Source organism: Molothrus ater, chromosome Z (assembly GCF_012460135.2).
Source record: "Molothrus ater isolate BHLD 08-10-18 breed brown headed cowbird chromosome Z, BPBGC_Mater_1.1, whole genome shotgun sequence".
Lineage (NCBI taxonomy): Eukaryota > Metazoa > Chordata > Aves > Passeriformes > Icteridae > Molothrus > Molothrus ater.
In genome coordinates this window covers 24,356,686-24,373,592 of record NC_050511.2, presented here as the reverse complement: position 1 = coordinate 24,373,592, position 16,907 = coordinate 24,356,686, and the positions used below count along the sequence as shown (strand labels likewise).

Sequence of the window (16,907 nt, the reverse complement as noted above, 5' to 3'; positions counted from 1 at the left end):
GAGAGTTCTTGAGGTATCTATCTAACCTGAACTCCCCAATGATCTTATAAACAGGCTACTGTAATTCTTCCAATGCTCAGTTGAACCAGTAAAGAATTGTTGACAGAAGTCACAATACACTGACACAGGGCCAGGCCTTTGACATATGCACAAACAACAGAGAAGACAGGGTCAATGATTCAAATAAGTCTGAATATGTTCATTCTTTGAAAAATGTATCACTAAATAGAGTAAGATTTGATACATGGTATATGTGACATCAAAACATGGAAGGAGAACAGAAGGACAGCTGCAGCACACACCAGCCAGCAATGGTAGGATTCTAAAAATTAAAGCCTGAACTCCGGCCTGCCATGCCTCCAACAACAGATCTCAGACAGCTCCTTTAAAGCTGTTACACTGGTTGAGTAGGTTCAGAATGGACTATCACTGGCTAGAATAACAGATACTCTAACACGATACAGAAGATTTAACTATATAAAGTATAACTTAATCTCAACAGTCTCTTAGAGGACAGTGAAATAATTTTATCTTGAGGAGACATATAAAGTTAGAATTCGTTGTTCTCCCCAGTATTATCACCACCTCTTATCATACTAAAACCATTTCAGAGACTTGCACATCATTTTGCATGCATGGATAATTAAGTCTATGTCAGAAGGCTGTAAGCAATACACTTACTACTATGAGATAATTTCAGATTCTTTACAGATATAAAGACTATAGGACTACTATCTGAATAAGTGCTGTGAAAAAAAGACTATGATGAAAAGAGCTACTATATCAACACTATATCACCACTCAGAACAAGGCTCCTTAACATTTTATACGGTTAATAATTTAAGCACCTGAAATTAATAAATGTTGTATATAAAAATAAAAGCAGTTGTTTGAGTACCGGAGTTAGTAATAACTTATTTGAAATTTCAATTTCAAGCTAAAGAAACTTTTTTTTTTCAACAAAAGTAAAAGGAAAATGATCTTACCTTATCTAGCCTTTTTTGCCAGCTTTCTTCACGTTTTACCATGAGTTCAATACAATGAGAGAGTGTAGCAAGGATTCCAGCAGTAGTTGCCTTGAAAGTTATAGCTTCTCCTTTAAAGTCTATGCCATTAATTCCTTTGGGTGTCACATGTGGAAACACTAAAAACACATATATGAGATCACTGATAGCTGCCTTAATCAAATAAGCACCTCACATGGATATGTGATATTTGAAGACAACAGACTGGCTACAAAGTTAATTTAAAAATAAAATTCTGAAGTGATAATAATGTCCACAGTTATCCACAGGATAAAGAAAAATATTCAAAAGGCGAAACAGATCCTTGCAGCTTCATCTTGCTACACTGTATTTCAAGCCTGCTTGTAATGCTGTATTACTCTGCACTCTGCAAATCATGTGGGTGGAGGGAGTGGTAATAGTTTGTAACAATAGCAGTTTGACAGCTTGAAATGGGGCCTAATTAACACAGAGCAACCTTAAAACGTATCAGACTCAGCACTGAGAAAGGAACAATTTCAAAATGTCATCAAATCCAAAATGTATAATTCAAGGTTCTTTTAAGCATATAATTACAAATTTTAAAACCTAAAAGTAAAAAGGTATAAGATAAAAGCATCAAATGTGCTGAATTTTCCAAGTACTGTGAGTCTTACAGTTCCAAGAACTGCTTTAAGCTGTCAACCACGCCATCTGTTGCTAAGGCTATTTAAACAAGTCATTTAAAATGTGTGCAAAAAAGAAGGTACCTATTATATGTCATACTGGTACGTAGGTTGACATAATAACATATCAAGCACTGCACATGAATGTCAGAAAATATTACAAAGCAGAAGTAACACTCAAATTGAAGCTGACTGAACCCAAGTTTGAACTGAAGTTAAAGCAACTCCTGCTATTGCCAAAGAGCAAGCTCCTGACTTATCACCTGGACTGACATAATTTTTTCCTCCAGTCTGTCAGTTTGTCAACATATGACTTTTACAGTTTAAAAAGTACCAATTAATTTTTGAGTAAGTTTATTTGTCTGCAAGAGCAAAGCAGAACTTTCAAGCGGTTCCATTCTGTAATGACAGAACAGTGTGTGCACTTAGGGAATGGAAAGCAATCATCACATGGTCTTCAGCAGTGGTTTAAGTCTCTAGAGGTTTTACATGCCCCCCTTTCAAAAGGAATCAAAGTAATTTTCAAACAAGTAATTACGGACTACACACAACTCCAAATACCTCAAGAAGCAGACATACTATGGTAGAATACGACCTTTTTTATTTTAAATGTTAATCGGGAACATTCTCTAAAAGGTGAAAATGATGGGGGCTGGAAGAAAAAAAAAAGAAAAGCAAGAGAACAAAAAAATTGTTTCAGAAATGATAATGAGCAGACCAGCTCTCCCTCCCCAACAGCTGCAGAGGGAACACAGAGGGGACTGACACTGACAGTGGCATAAGCTGGCAAGGAGTGTCTCCACTGAAAATAATTAAAATTATACAAGAACATTGCCCATAATACTTCACAACTGAAAAAGATGGTTTCACACTAATAATTCCTCCTGTTGGTGTAGGCTAGGTTCACATGCAGGCTTAACAGCACAGCTATAATGCTTGCAGATGTGATTTTTCTCTCTCACTTAGGAAATATGCAGACATGCTGAAGAAACTGTCACTAGCTGCAACACTATATAAGTAATTTCAGAAATCTCTGCAGTAGAATTTAAGGGAAATACAGCAACACAGCTTAATTTTCTGGAAAAGATAGAACTTTTGTCCCTTTTGAGGTCTCAGCCACATCTTATTAACACTTCTGTACAGTCCTAAGCCATTCTTTAATGACTAGTCTCAGATGAAGAGCTGCAGACTTAAAGTCAGTGCCCAAATTTTTTCAGTCATTACAATTATGGGCAAAAATGAAAATCTTGCAGAAGATTTTAATTTTTTTTTAAAAGAGATGGTCACTGAACTGATTCCTTATGATGGATACAAGTATTTTGATTCATTCCTAATCACAGGAAGTATCTGTCTTTCTGAAGCATGTAGGGAGATGACCTCAACCCTCACCTCAGGAACAACTGAGCTTTGACATTTTACAAATACTTGTGAGAAGATTTTCTATTTGGAGAGACCAAACACATTTCTGATTCCTTTTCTACACTTTTTTTCATGTCAGCTACAAATTGATTATTTCAAAATTAAACCAGGCATCTGGAGATCTATGTTTAAAGGTAAAGACTAATAGGAAAGAGTTCTTACTGCTGCAACTGCTCTTTGGTTATCAAACTGCATGCCATCAACTGACAAAAGCAGGATAATTTTGTCTCCCACCGTAACATCAATTTCAACATCTTCCAAGCAGTTTATTTTTCATTATCCCATCTACGCTCTCTATTGCTGACTTGCTTTCTCTTTTGTTTCATAAAAAGAATTCTTCATACCATTCTTTGACTTTCAATAGCTCTTTAGCTTTTCTCTCCTAGACCTTTGTGTCTGTTAGGATAGGTGTTTCCCTTCTTGCTCCCAAGATTCTGCTGGTAACACCTTCCCACTGTTTGATCAAATCTGTTTTCCAGAGAAACAGGAAAGTATTCTAAAGAGAGTAGGTAGAAAGATGTTCTTCCATTTTTTTTCCATTTTATGCTCCGTTAACACATTATGTCACTTAAGTAATTCTACGTGAAAAACAAATATTTGTGTTCATGTCCATTTCTTGATGCCTACTGTTGTTATCCTCTGTGGATTGCAATAGGATCAATATGATTAGTTTTTCTTTAAGAACAACCCCAGTTTTTCAACAATATTTTTCCTCCATTCAAAGCACAAAAATCCAGCATAAATCTCTGCTGTAATTTACATCAAATTTCTCTTCTTCAGCCTTTGTAACACTTCCATCTTTATAGTTCCAGTTCAAAAGACGTCTTCCATATTCAAGGTGGTTCCTTAAGTAGGTTACTCCTGCTCTTCCTATTCTTAGGAAATTTATATCTAAATATGTTCTCTTTCCTGAGGGGATGAATGGGAACACTTAGAGATCAAGACTCTACATTCCTGAATATAAGATCCCAATGGGCAAATAGGGATCAGCCAGACACCATACCTTGGTGTTTTATATAAAATTTTTACAGTTCTAATTATCAGATCTTGTAATTGGAAGGTGGCCAATACATTTAAACAACTTCATAGTACTCTACCTACCTCTTCACCTAAAGACCCTATAGAACACAGAAAAGAAAAAGCTTCCCTATCCAAATCACCTTCAGAGCAGTACACAAATGTCCATACTTACATTAACTTTCTCCTCCCACACAGAGAACAAATTGAAAAAGTCAATTTGAATATGGCCCCTTAAGTCAGTCTTAAATCTAATAATGTGAGCTTTAGATTGGTGCACTAGTAGTTTGAACAGTAGGCTCAAACATTTCATCATATCATAGTAAGCTAAATTAAGACGTTGAACCAATGCCTCACTTCCTGAACCACTGAGAGGAGAACCATCTCAGAATAAACAGGCAACCACTTGTAAGCTATTAAGAAGATTGTTGGGTTAAGAAGATTGTTGGGAGTCCTTCCAGGATGAGATAGAAATTTGAACAAGAGAACCTGAAAATTGAGAAACCGAATTTTAACAGCTGCTCTGAGGCTAAGCTTTAAAAAGGGTGTAGTTCAAGATTAATCTTTCATTGCCAGTTCAGTCTGACCTTTTTTTCTGCCCTATACATGAGCATGGCTGTCTCAACCTGAGACACCTACTTCCCCCATTGTATCACTTTTAATTCCACTTTAAGACAGAAAGTCTAATTATTCATTTCTAATCAAGCTTTGCAGCACTCAGCGACTAAATATTTAATTAATTTAGCCATTAGAAATCAGACTGAGACACAGAAAAACCGAAATGGGGATAAATATTTTCATAAAAATAATTGATGGGAAGTAAATTTAATGGAATACAGGACTCATCTGGAATTAGAAGTTCTGCAATATGCAAGGGGTTGCAGAATTATTTCCCGTAGGGAGCTCTAGTGAGTGAGTTTATACAGGTATCCATAACACCAAGTATCGATTTCCTAGCACGTAAGTTCCCAAAAGCTTGATGACCAGCTCCATTAAATATACAGACTTTCCTAATGACATTCCCCATCGTATATGCATATATATTACAGATGCACCAGAACAACGTAGATATGAAAAGATTTTCTACCAGTAAATTAAGCTGAAACTCCTACATGATTGTACAAAAATTGAGTTTGACAAAGACTTCTCTTCCAAAATGAATCATGCAGTAAAATTAAACTCTTACTTAGCATTTGTTAAAGAAATCTTTTTAGTTTTCTGAAATCTAACTTAACAGTTCTTAAAAAAAAAGTACAGTTTCATACAGACAACAGGGTTAGTGGAACTATACACCTGCTTACACTTGCTTGAAAACTTTTGGTGTTATGCTACTTAGTCTCTGAAATCAGCATTACAATTAGTATTCAGTAGAAAAATCTACTTATGTGATGAATTCTGGAAGTAAGCTGAAAAGCTCCTTCCATTTCCTTTTCTCTCTCATCACAACACTTTTGGATATGCTTTAGAAAAAGCACTTAAATACAAGAAGGAAATACGTAATACATGGGAACAAAAACCAATTAAAAACAAAACAGAAGACACAGAAAAGGTTTATTTTGCCCTATATTTTCTAGGTTCTTCATGAAAGTATTTACACTTTAAAAAACATTTCTAGTGAGAACTTTGGGAGATTCCATCACACTTGAAACTGGAGGTGCAACTTCTAAGCTTTGTGAATCAAGTCTAAGAAATACCTTAGGACTAACTGAATTGCCAACAAGTAGAGTGTAAACACTAGAATATTTCAGTCAGAAAACATGAGAAGGTCTAAGAAAAATGCAAATACAGTTTAAATGCATACACAACTTCCTCCAGGCCAGAACTATCAAATTTCTTGAACAGCAAGACTTGCATGAGTTCTTCACATTTGCTTTATGGGTACAGTGATTAAAATAACTAGTTCATTTATGATAAAAACAAGTATCAGAATTCTGCTCATTATAACAATGAAAAGACAGCAAAAAAGCTCTAAAATTATGATAAATAAGAATCACTAACAGTGATGTCTTAACCATTCCACAGCCATAGTACTTGTGAAAACCATAGCGGGACACCCCTAAGTGGAAAAGCACTGAACTCCACCGAACTCCTAAAGCAGGTAACACTTGCAATAACCTGTTACAAAATCTCAGTTCACAATATTTGAATAATGCAGCTGTTTCAACAGAATTTTATAGCAACAACGACTTTAGACACAGAATAGGGAATTACAGCTTGACAAACTTGCATTAGTATTTGTGTGAATTAAGAATAACTCAGAGAATTACTAGAAGTGCTAAAGAATTATAACGTGATGAAGAACTTCCATTCACATACACTTAAATAGCTATTCTTGCCCTTTCCTGCTTAGAAAATAGCGTAATACACCTGTCTTGTACCAGATGTATCACCATACCATTCATTCTAATTTTCATCACTGAAAAAATTGGGAGACACTTACGTTTTTCCTTACTGCTGTTACTGTTATGTACAAAATCTCCATCAGGACGTACTGTAGGGAAATCATCTTCATCGTCTTCTACCACTAGATTTGAGAGAGAGTGTATTATGGGAGTGAGAAATCTTTTCTAGTTCTTTGGAGTGCAAGAAAGAATCTAGACTGTCTTCATGCTTAGCCAGCACTTTTTCCTGTAACAACAGTCATGACCCCTCCCTCCCTTTTGGGTTTGGTTTTTTTTTGACCCAAGACCAGTACCAGTGTAAATGTCAGTTAACAGCAGAATCTAACATTGCTCAGCATTGACGTTTAGCACTCAATTCTCTGGTGAGAGCAACATACTTAGGTGTTACAAGTGGATAAGCAGGAGCCATGATTCAGTACCTATCTAATCTTCTACACTGGAAAGTTTAAAAAAAAGTGGAATTGCACTTCTCTGGTGTTTTATTGCTACAGAAAGTTTCACACTGCCAGAACAAACACAGGGATGAATATAAATGCCTCAGCAGAGTGCACAGATACAGTGACGAGCTGTGCTCTGGTATAAGCAATTCAGAGATATGTAGGCATCCACATCATAGTCTAGTATGGTCTCAAGTGTGCATTCAGTGTTCTATTTCCAGCCAGTACACCTCAGAAGCATTACTTAAGGCAGGACTTTTGACTTTTTAAGGTGTATTGTTTCTATCAAAACTAATATTCCATTTATTTTTCAAAATAACAGGTAAGAGACAGCAATAAATTTAAATTTAATTCGTGAGAATTAGCAATTGGTGTTCTATAACAAAACACTTAAAAAGAGCATTGCTTTTGTATAGTTGACAGCTACAGGTTAACATCAAGAAAATTTTAAAGCAAATCTGAATTCCAAAGTAAAAATAATTTACATGCATATGCATTTATGCAAATGACTGATCCTTTACTATTAGGATACATCACTTTATTATTCTTAATTTATGATACATTATTTTACTATATAAGACATTAAATTGTATTGTAACAGTATCAAGAGGTTTCCTCGGTAAAGAGCTACAGTCAGTGGAGGGAAGAGTTTTCAGCTACAGTGTTACCTTTATCCCTCTGGAGTTCGTCTTTGGAAACTGCATCTGCACAAGCATCAAAGTATTTCTGTAAAGTATCAACTTGTCTACACAAGATGTCTCTAAAGGTTTCCATTTCTGCAAGCTTCTCACGTAAGCTATGGCCCTTCTGAAAACACGAACAAAAAAGGCGTGAAATGTTTCTACATACTCAACAATAGCTTGATGCAGTATAGCTACAATTTAATTTTAAACAAGATATTTCTGCAGCTATGAAGAAGAAACTGAAGCACACTAAGGACATTTTAGATATCAGCAATTAAGAAATATTGTTAATGTCAGAAGAAACCATATCTGAGTATTCCTTACTCATTTTGTCACTGGTCTCAATGTTTTCTCTTGACTGCACCTGCTACTTCAGAGCACTCCACAAAACCTTATAAAAAGTGAACTTACATGCTACCAGTTTTATACGTATTTGCCTGAAGCTGTCAGCTCCAGTTTAAGATCTTTGCTCCAATCTTTATTCCCTTTTCTTGTGTTTTTCTTTTTCTGCTCTCCCAGAAGTACAGCACACTCAGTTCATATATTAAATATTCATATGCATGACACAAGGAAAGCCATAATTTGTCAGGCAGGGCTATATCACACTCATTAAACTACAGAGTTAGTGTTTGTTTTCATTTGGAGCCCAGGATATTTGGTGAGTAAACTAGAAAAAGTTAATAAATACACTCACAAGTTTGATTTCCTTGCCACAGAAGATGACACCTCAGTTTGAAAGGAATGATTGCGTGAGAGGCATGAGAGAGCTTCCCATATCATCTGTATGATGGACTACTGCCATTTAGTGTTTTTTCTACAATTATGTGAATAAGTCTTCATACGTAACTTCTTTTCCAGTTGCATGTTATTTATGCATGAATATTAGGAAAACTTTTTGCACCAACCTTGAATGAAGAGGTGGATGTTGCAGAGTATCCACTTGCTCCAGAGACAAGAGACACCATGGAGCCATGACGTCGCAAACTTGACTCTGATCCATATCCAGATTCGGTCTAAAAATCAAACCACACAAAAAACTAGAGTGCTGAGGCTTTTGATAAAGCAGAAATACTGAAAACAAGATTAATGCAATTTTCTCTGGAACCCATCCACTTATTTTTTGCAGTAGAGGTTTAAACAACTCAAACTGTGCCTGCATCTAAGATGTTGATTGTAGTATCTGTGAAGTTATTATAAACTTATTTTTTATTATCAATTAATCAATTTGCAAAATAATTTGTTACCTACCATGAATTATGTGTCCCCAAAAGGACACAGCAATATATATTTAATGGTACAAAAAAGGGAAGTTTCATTAATTTGGTTTATGTAATTCCTAAGAAGTAACTTTCACACAGTCTATTAAAAAAATGTACATTACTCTACAATTAATTGGGGGATTAAACATGGTTCAGGTCTCAAGACAATCAACTTCAGTCACTCCATCCAATAATACAAATAGTACCATTTTCTTTTTAAAAGCAACAATATAGATATCAATGAAAATCAGACAATTGCTTCTATCAAGTTGTTTTCTTGTTTCAGGCCTCTTCGGCAAAATTATTTATACTAGACTGAAATTAATATTTCATGAGAACAGAAGTCTACATAAAACAAGGTACGACTAAAAGTAAGAGAGAGGATACAATAAAAGTAACTAACTAAAAAATGAAAAAAACCTCATCTGTTTATTAGAATAACATTTAGAAGATCAAAAATAGTTTGACAAATTTCCTCACAAGTCAAACAGAAGCAGATACTGAGGAACTGAAGGAAAATAAACTCCTCTAAATGTTAATCTAAATGATGTGCATGGCAAAGGAGATGTAAGCAATAAACAGATGGTTCAGAATAATACATGAAATACTGTTAGCAGATGAGTTTGATCAAGCAGACAGAGACAACAGTGAAGGACTTTTGGCAGAAATAAATTCTGCAGTAGCACGAAAACTCCAATGGGGCGGGAGAGAGGAGACCAAAAAAATGGTATAGAACAAAGAAGAAGCAATTATGAAATTCCAGTTGTTGTACATTTTATGGAAAAATTGGGAGCTGTACAGGCTTTGAGAAGGCAGGAGAGTGTGGATAAGTTAAAAAGCAGAGAAAAGCAAAGAGTTCTTTGAAGTGTGAATTAAGAATTTAGGCGAAGAGGGACAAAGTATGTATGTCTGAGTAACAAGTAAGAGTTTGGGCATACGACTGCTTTGTTTCAAAGGCATTTAATAAGCATAAACCTGAAAAGAAGAGTCACCCAACACTTTGAAACATTTCTTTTTAAATTTCTTTTAAACACAAATATAGAAAGACTTCACTGTTTAATCAGTATCTTCAATATTTATTTAAGCATATGCCACAAATCTTAAGATGACCCAATATGTTTTTATTGTAGTCACTTTGACAATGAAAATTCATTTAATTTTCTCTGTAACTTGTACACACTAGGAAAGATGATAAAACTTCATTTTAATAGGATATGGCTTAAAAACAAATAAATTTTTAAATGTAGCCAAAATACCCACTTCACTGAGGTTAGAGTATTTTAATTAAAGATAGGAAGTGCTTTCTTATTTTGTTCTTAAAGTGAGGAAAACACACCTATGCAAGATCTTGCTTTAAGCTTAAGAAGCTAAATTTCTGGATTTCTTTACTTGAGATGTAGTCAAAGCCACACTTATATATTCCTACTTTAGAACTTCCAAGAATATTGTAAACTTGTAAGTAGAAAATCTGATGCCTTATATTCCATATCTGAATTAAATCCTTTTCTTCTTATATTATGCATACAGTCAATGCTCAGCTAATTTAGTTCACATAATAAAAACTGAAGTTGAAAGAAAAAAACCCAACCCTTCTTTCAATATGTAAGCTTGATTTTTTTTAAGGCAGCTTTTCAGCAGAGTATTTATTTTTCTCATTTATGCTTGTGATTATTTTTTCCACTAAATAATTTATCCATGCTACAGAATTGTACATGGAACAGCATACACGATTATATGGATACGGCTATCAGCTTGCAAAGTCTACCAACAAAAAGGTGCAACATTATTAGCTATTTGTTATGGAGAAGCAAGTTCAGCAGGCAGAACAGCAGACTGAACAGCACACGTCGTGAGTTTGTACAATCAAAAGCATGTACATTTACAGATCACGTTCACAAAACTGTGTCAGACAATTATATTCGAACAGTCAAAAGGAAAAAAGATAAAATTACATTGAGAATACTTATTTTTCACAAGAACCAGAAAATAAGTACTCATTTCTAACTGCTGCACAGACAAGCCATCCTGCTCACAGCAGACACATGCAGGCAGATGAACACAAACAAAGAAAGCATGAATCATGCAAAGCCCCACCATTCTACTACCGCAACATCTAAACGAGAGCAGGTCACTGCCGCATTTATGTCTTGCAAAGCAGATCATCGTTAACTAATCACTGTAGAAATAATCATTTACATTGAGAAGAGGAATGTAGACAAAGTTTCTTCTGTTTATACAAATTGTAATTTCCCAAGATAAAAACTGGAAACGCTGGTAGAGTTCATATGATAGAAATCAACAGTCTCTGCTTGAAAACAAAATTACTTGTAGAAGTCGTATCAATTCATACCATCAAGCGCTAATGCCAAATCACCATGCTCAGTAAAAAGATGCAGTTCTTTGAAATTCCATGCATACATCACAGCTTCAAAGCTACATTAAAATTGGCATTTGATAGTAATTGCAACACCTTCAGCTTTCCAAGGCAATGCATGAAATCCATTAATCCTTTTGTTACAACACACAAGAGGAAAGAGCCACATGATCCAAAGCTTCATGTGATCCTTTAACTGGAGCAGATGCTAGTATCAGCAACAAGGCAGTATGTCAGAAAAGCTGCTTTCAATAAAAAAAGCTAAGTATTTGCAGAATCATACTGCAGATCTCTGTAACTGCTCGCATGGATCCTTAAGTGGAAAATAATACCCTTGAATAAAGCACAGACTCACAGCAAAGTTCTCCCACTTAAAAAATCAAATAAAGCAAATTATTCTCACATGTCTTCAGGGAATTCTTTTGATTTTGTCTCAATATGCACCTGTGAAGCACTTCAATGTATGTTTATTCACCAAGGCAGATATATTCAGTTAGCATTATAAATTATTTATTATTTTACATAACACAACCAGCAGGCAGCTCCTCCCTCTAAGGCATACAGCTCACTCAGAAGGTGATGGAACACATATTAGGACACAGTGACTCTAATCTCATTCTCTAAATCTGTGAGAATACACTCAATTGCACTCAAACATCCAAGAGATCAAGACACAATATCTTATGAAAAAACCCAGAAGATAGAAAAGGTAGTAACACAAAAGAGCTGAAAGGTACTATGAAAAGCTTGGTGGAAAATAAGCAGATAAGCTCCATAAAACAACTGTGTTCCAAAGGCAATTTTTAGACTTGCTGCAAATGTTTCAGAAAGATGGGTTAGTGCATGGATGAGCCAAGGCAGGGCTACCCTAGGAAATTATTGCAGACAGTAAGAACACAACAGACACTACACTTTGGGCAGTACAGGATGCATTTCTGAGGACTGAAATTAAAGATACAATTATCATGGGTCTATAGGTCTGATTTTTCAATTGTTCTGAAGCTGCTGACAATGGAAATTTAAGGTTGCAAAACTAACGTGGTAGTTAGCAGGAAGGCAGAGATAAAAATTCCAGAATCCAGGTCAGGGCAGCTGGATAGTGATTCCCCACCCACAGCCCTCCCAAGCAGAGTGCAGATGACTATTTAAAAGGAAAGAGCTTCTAATCTGACCTTTTTTTGCAACTGCAAAAACAAGGAAAGACACGTAGACCTACCTTTCTCCAGCAGTGACATATGTTGCAATTCCATAGTAAACACTAAGGTTATGTGCACAGGAGGAATCCCCAGGAATTCCAAATTCAAAAACACATTTAAAGATAGAACTCTTCACTGAACAAAACTACCAAAATCCAAGCTGACAATCAACATTTAGTCTTAGTAATAAAACTAAACCAGCTTGTACTCTTGGGTCATGGGACTATGAGCAAGTCTGGAAGAAGGTACATTTATCCCTTCTGTGAATCTGGGCTGTCAGGAAAGGGACAAGTAAGGTCTGTACTGTAGTACAAGAATTAATAAATTCCATTCTATTAGACACCGGCAGAAAAAGCACTGATGTTTTGGCATCAGTTCCAATGCACTAAAGGAAGTGTTGTTACTTGCTCCATGCTCTGAAAGCTAGTGGATTTTAAAGAATGAATTAATTCCATTACATATTGTCTGGCTAGCACTCGTGCAACTCTGCCTTTAAAAAAAAGAACAGTTATGATCCCAAGTGAAAGCAGTAGTCACATCGGTATTTTAAACAGTTATAGAAAATTGCATAATAGTTATATTAAATATTATTACATCATCACAATGTATAAAATTCAAAAGGGAGTGTTGCCAGGGTTAAGTGCTAACTAAGGAAGATGAGCCAGGCAGATGAGCAGTAGGAAAAACTGCTGCAGAGGTCCAAGAACTGGCTCTCCCATGGAGCATCCACTAGGTGGGAGGAAAAGCCCGTGCCTTGCAGGGACTGAGCAGGTAGGGAAAACCCAGCCTGTGTCTCAACAGGGGGACAGAGCAAGTAGACTAAGCCACATACAGTTAACAGGCATTTAAGCAATCTTATTTATCCTTCAAAATTGCAGGGAAGGAATGATTGCCTCTTACTCCAGTCGCTGGCTTAGTTTTATTTTTTAACCAAAGATAGTTAAATATCTTTACATTAATATCACCTCTGTAGAACCAGAAAAATGTATCTACCACCAGCATTATGGTGAAGAATCTTGGCTAAAGATCACAATGATACTTCTAAAGAGCATAGTTAAACAGCAATGGGGGTTTATTCACCTTTGTGAAAAGGTACTTGTTGAAAGCCTGAGCCTGTTTTGGATATGGACTTGAGAGGCCTACACTTTGCTTAATCAGAATAAACATTTTCCTAACAAGAAACACTAGGATTCAAAGTACAGGTTGTTACTTGCACTAAAAGAAATGGACTACAAAAAGCTTTACAGCTACATAGAATAGATTTATCAGCAGATAAATAGTATTACCTATCTATGCTTCTTATCAATAAAAAGAAAAACTGCCAAAGCAAATGTTCCTGCAAAACCCACGAAGTCCCTTGTTCATCTAGTGCAATTAGCAGTTACCTTGGCACTGCTAAATTCAGAAACTGATTGTTTTTTCTCCTCTAATCTTTAAACATTTAGCCATCAGAATAGAGATCTCTATCAAATGGCTGGCATAATGTAATATATAGGAAGAACTGTAGGATAAAAAAGTTGGAATTGTCGAATTCTGTAATGTATTTGACAAAGAATTTAAGGAAAACTATCTCACACCCTAAGGAAATACATGCAAACACATACTGTTTAAATTGCCATGTCCTAACAGTAATTTGGGGAAAAGTGGGGGGGAAAAGAGTTTACTTTTTGTATTCCTTGTTTTGTATCTCACACCTTATTAAAACTAACACAAATTTCTTCACTTTCAAAACCTATTACCGACTCTTATTTCCTTCTTGCTATAGCCCTTGTTAGCTCTCAACACCTACTTCCTTCAAAAACAACTGAGGCTCACTGACACATTTGAACCAAAAAAGTTATTACACATTTGAAATAAAAAAAGTTATATGAAATAAGGGACTCCAAGACAGCCAGCTTTTTGTCATGTTCCTGATACAGCTTCAGATTGCTCAAGTTGTCCAGGGTTGAAGATAAAAACTAGTACTACTAGTAGTGAAAACCATGTTTGTTTAAAAACAAAGTCCAGTCTAGTTAAAAAAAAAATGCAACAGCACTCTGCCATCTGTAGAAGCTTTACATGCATTTCTAATTGTACATCTATTTGACAACATACAGATTCCATATATTACCTAGGCAATAATTCTGTCCGAAGGTAATTTTACTTTCAAACAACAGATGAACATATTATATATAAAGTATCAGGGTTCTGAAGGCATAATTATCTAAGGACAAACTCTACCATTCTGCATGACAGGCAGAAAATAATCAGAATCATTAAGGCTGGAAAAGACTTCCTAGATCATGGAGTCCGACCTTCGACCCAACACCACCATGCCAAATAGACCACAACACTAAGTGCCACTAAAAGTTCTAACTTTTACTGCATGTCTCCAGAGGCTCCATTAGTTTCCTGGGCAGCCCATTCCAATACCTGATTCAGTGAAAAACTTTTTCCCAATGTTCAACCTGCAGAGCCCTCCTAACCTCCAGCAGATCAACACTCCCACCCAACTTGTTGCCGGCAAACTGAGTGAGGATACCCTTGATCCCCTCATCCAGATTGTCTGTAAGGACATAACACAGAACTGGACCCAGTGCTGAGCCCTGGGGAACAGGACTGCTGACTGGCCACCAGCTGGATGTAACTTCATCCACTGCCACTCTCTGGTCTTGACTATCCAGCTGTTTTTCACCCAGTGAACAGTACACCTCTACAAGTCACAGGCTGCCAGTTTCTCCAGGATAATGCTATCAGATATGGTGTAAAAGGCTTTGGTGAAGTCTGGATAGAAAACATCTGCAGCCTTTCCCTCATCCACTAAGCAGGTCACTCTATCATAAAAGGAGATCAGGTTGGTCAGGCAGGACCTGCCTTTCACAAATCCATGCTGGCTGGGCCTGATGACTTTGTTGTAGTGTTGCCAGTCATCACACTCAAGATACTCTGTTCCATAACCTTCCCCAGCACTGAGGTCACCAAGGTCAGGCTGTAGTTCCCCAGATCCTGATTCTGACTCTTCTTGTAGGTGGGCACTACACTTGCAAATCTCCAGTTATCTAGGGTGTCCCTGGTTAAACTAGGATTGATCATAAGTGATGCAGAGAGGCTTGGAAAGGTATTTCATCAGTTACCTCAGTCTTCTTGGGTGAATCTCATTTGGCCCATAGACTTGTGAGAAGCTAAGTGTCAAGGGAGGTCACTTTCTCCTGAGTTACAGGAAGTTTATTCTGATCCTCATTCCTGTTTAGCAGCTCAGGGGGCTGCTTGCCCTGAGGATATTTGAAAGCATTAGGTACCTCAGCCTTTTCCTCATCTTTGGTGACAGCACTCCCCATCCACATGCCCATTAAAGGATGGAGATTTTCCTTGGCCGTCCTTTTGTTGTTAATGCATTTGGAAAAACATCTTACCTTATACAGCAGTGACCAGATTGTGTTCTAGCTAAGGTCTCTCCTTTCTGATTTTTTCTCTACATGACTTACCAACATCCTTGTACTCTTCCTGAGGTGCCTGCCCCAGCCTACATAGGAAGAAGCATTTGCAAGATCTTAAGTCAAATGAAGCTGGTGGAGGGTCTGGAACACAAGCCTGATGAGGAGTGGCTGAGGGAGTTGGTGTAGCTCAGCCTGGAATAAAGGAGGCTCATAGAAGACCTTATCACTCTCTAAAGTAACCTGAAAGGAAGCTGTAGTGAGATGGGTGTCAGTCTCTTATTCCAAGTAGCAAGTGTCAGGACAAGCAGAAATGGCCTCAAGTTGCAGCAAGGGAGGTTTAGTTTAGACATTATGAAAATTTTTTCATGGAAAGGGTTGGAAAGCACTGGAATATTCTGCTCAGGGAAGTGGTGGAGTCACCATACCTGAAAATGTTAAAAAAAATGTGTGGATATGACACTTGATAACATGGTTTAGTGGTGAACATGGTGGTGTTGCTGGGTTGACAACTGAATGTGGAAATATTAAAGATCTTTTTCAATCTTAGCAATTCTATGATACACTTGATGGCTTACCAAGATCTAAAAAAAGTTACATAAAACATTGTTTTATCAATAATAAAAGAAGATTAATTGTTTTAAAGAATAAAACCACATGATTCTATAAATCTCATTTTAGTTTATGAGTTAAGAACAAGTCCAACATAATACTAAAGGGATAAATTATCTAAATGTTTCTAATGTTTAGATGTAATACCTAGCCACAGACAGAGAAGGGCAAAGATACGCATATAAAGCAGATGTCACATCAAAAAACTTTATAAGAAAACTCAGATTATGAGTTTATCTAACGTAAAAGCTTTGTATATTTCATGTAAAAGACACATTTGGATATCTAAAAGGATAAATATTCAAGTAATTTCCAAAACCTTGGTGAATCCCCAATTCAAAACATAAGAGTATGTCCTTCTGTCATAAGGTTTCACAATACTCTGTGGTCTAACAGATCATGACTGGGAAAATTAAGTTGTCATAT

At 36.3% G+C, this 16,907-nt stretch overlaps 1 protein-coding gene across 3 annotated transcripts in view; it reads right to left on the bottom strand.

The window, feature by feature from the left end:
• Window positions 1-16,907, bottom strand: part of CERT1 (ceramide transporter 1) — an 82,662-nt gene that overhangs the window by 22,388 nt on the left and 43,367 nt on the right. For 2 of the 3 annotated variants that reach the window (XM_036402765.2, XM_036402764.2), the window contains exons 4-7: window positions 8,533-8,640; window positions 7,613-7,751; window positions 6,546-6,629; window positions 987-1,144 (exon numbers count right to left, since the gene is read on the bottom strand). In XM_036402765.2, coding sequence (XP_036258658.1) covers window positions 987-1,144; window positions 6,546-6,629; window positions 7,613-7,751; window positions 8,533-8,640 — 489 coding nt within the window. Of the gene's footprint in view, window positions 1-986; window positions 1,145-6,545; window positions 6,630-7,612; window positions 7,752-8,532; window positions 8,641-10,980; window positions 11,071-16,907 lie in introns of those variants that run through there. The other variant, XM_036402766.1, reaches the window with a different exon arrangement.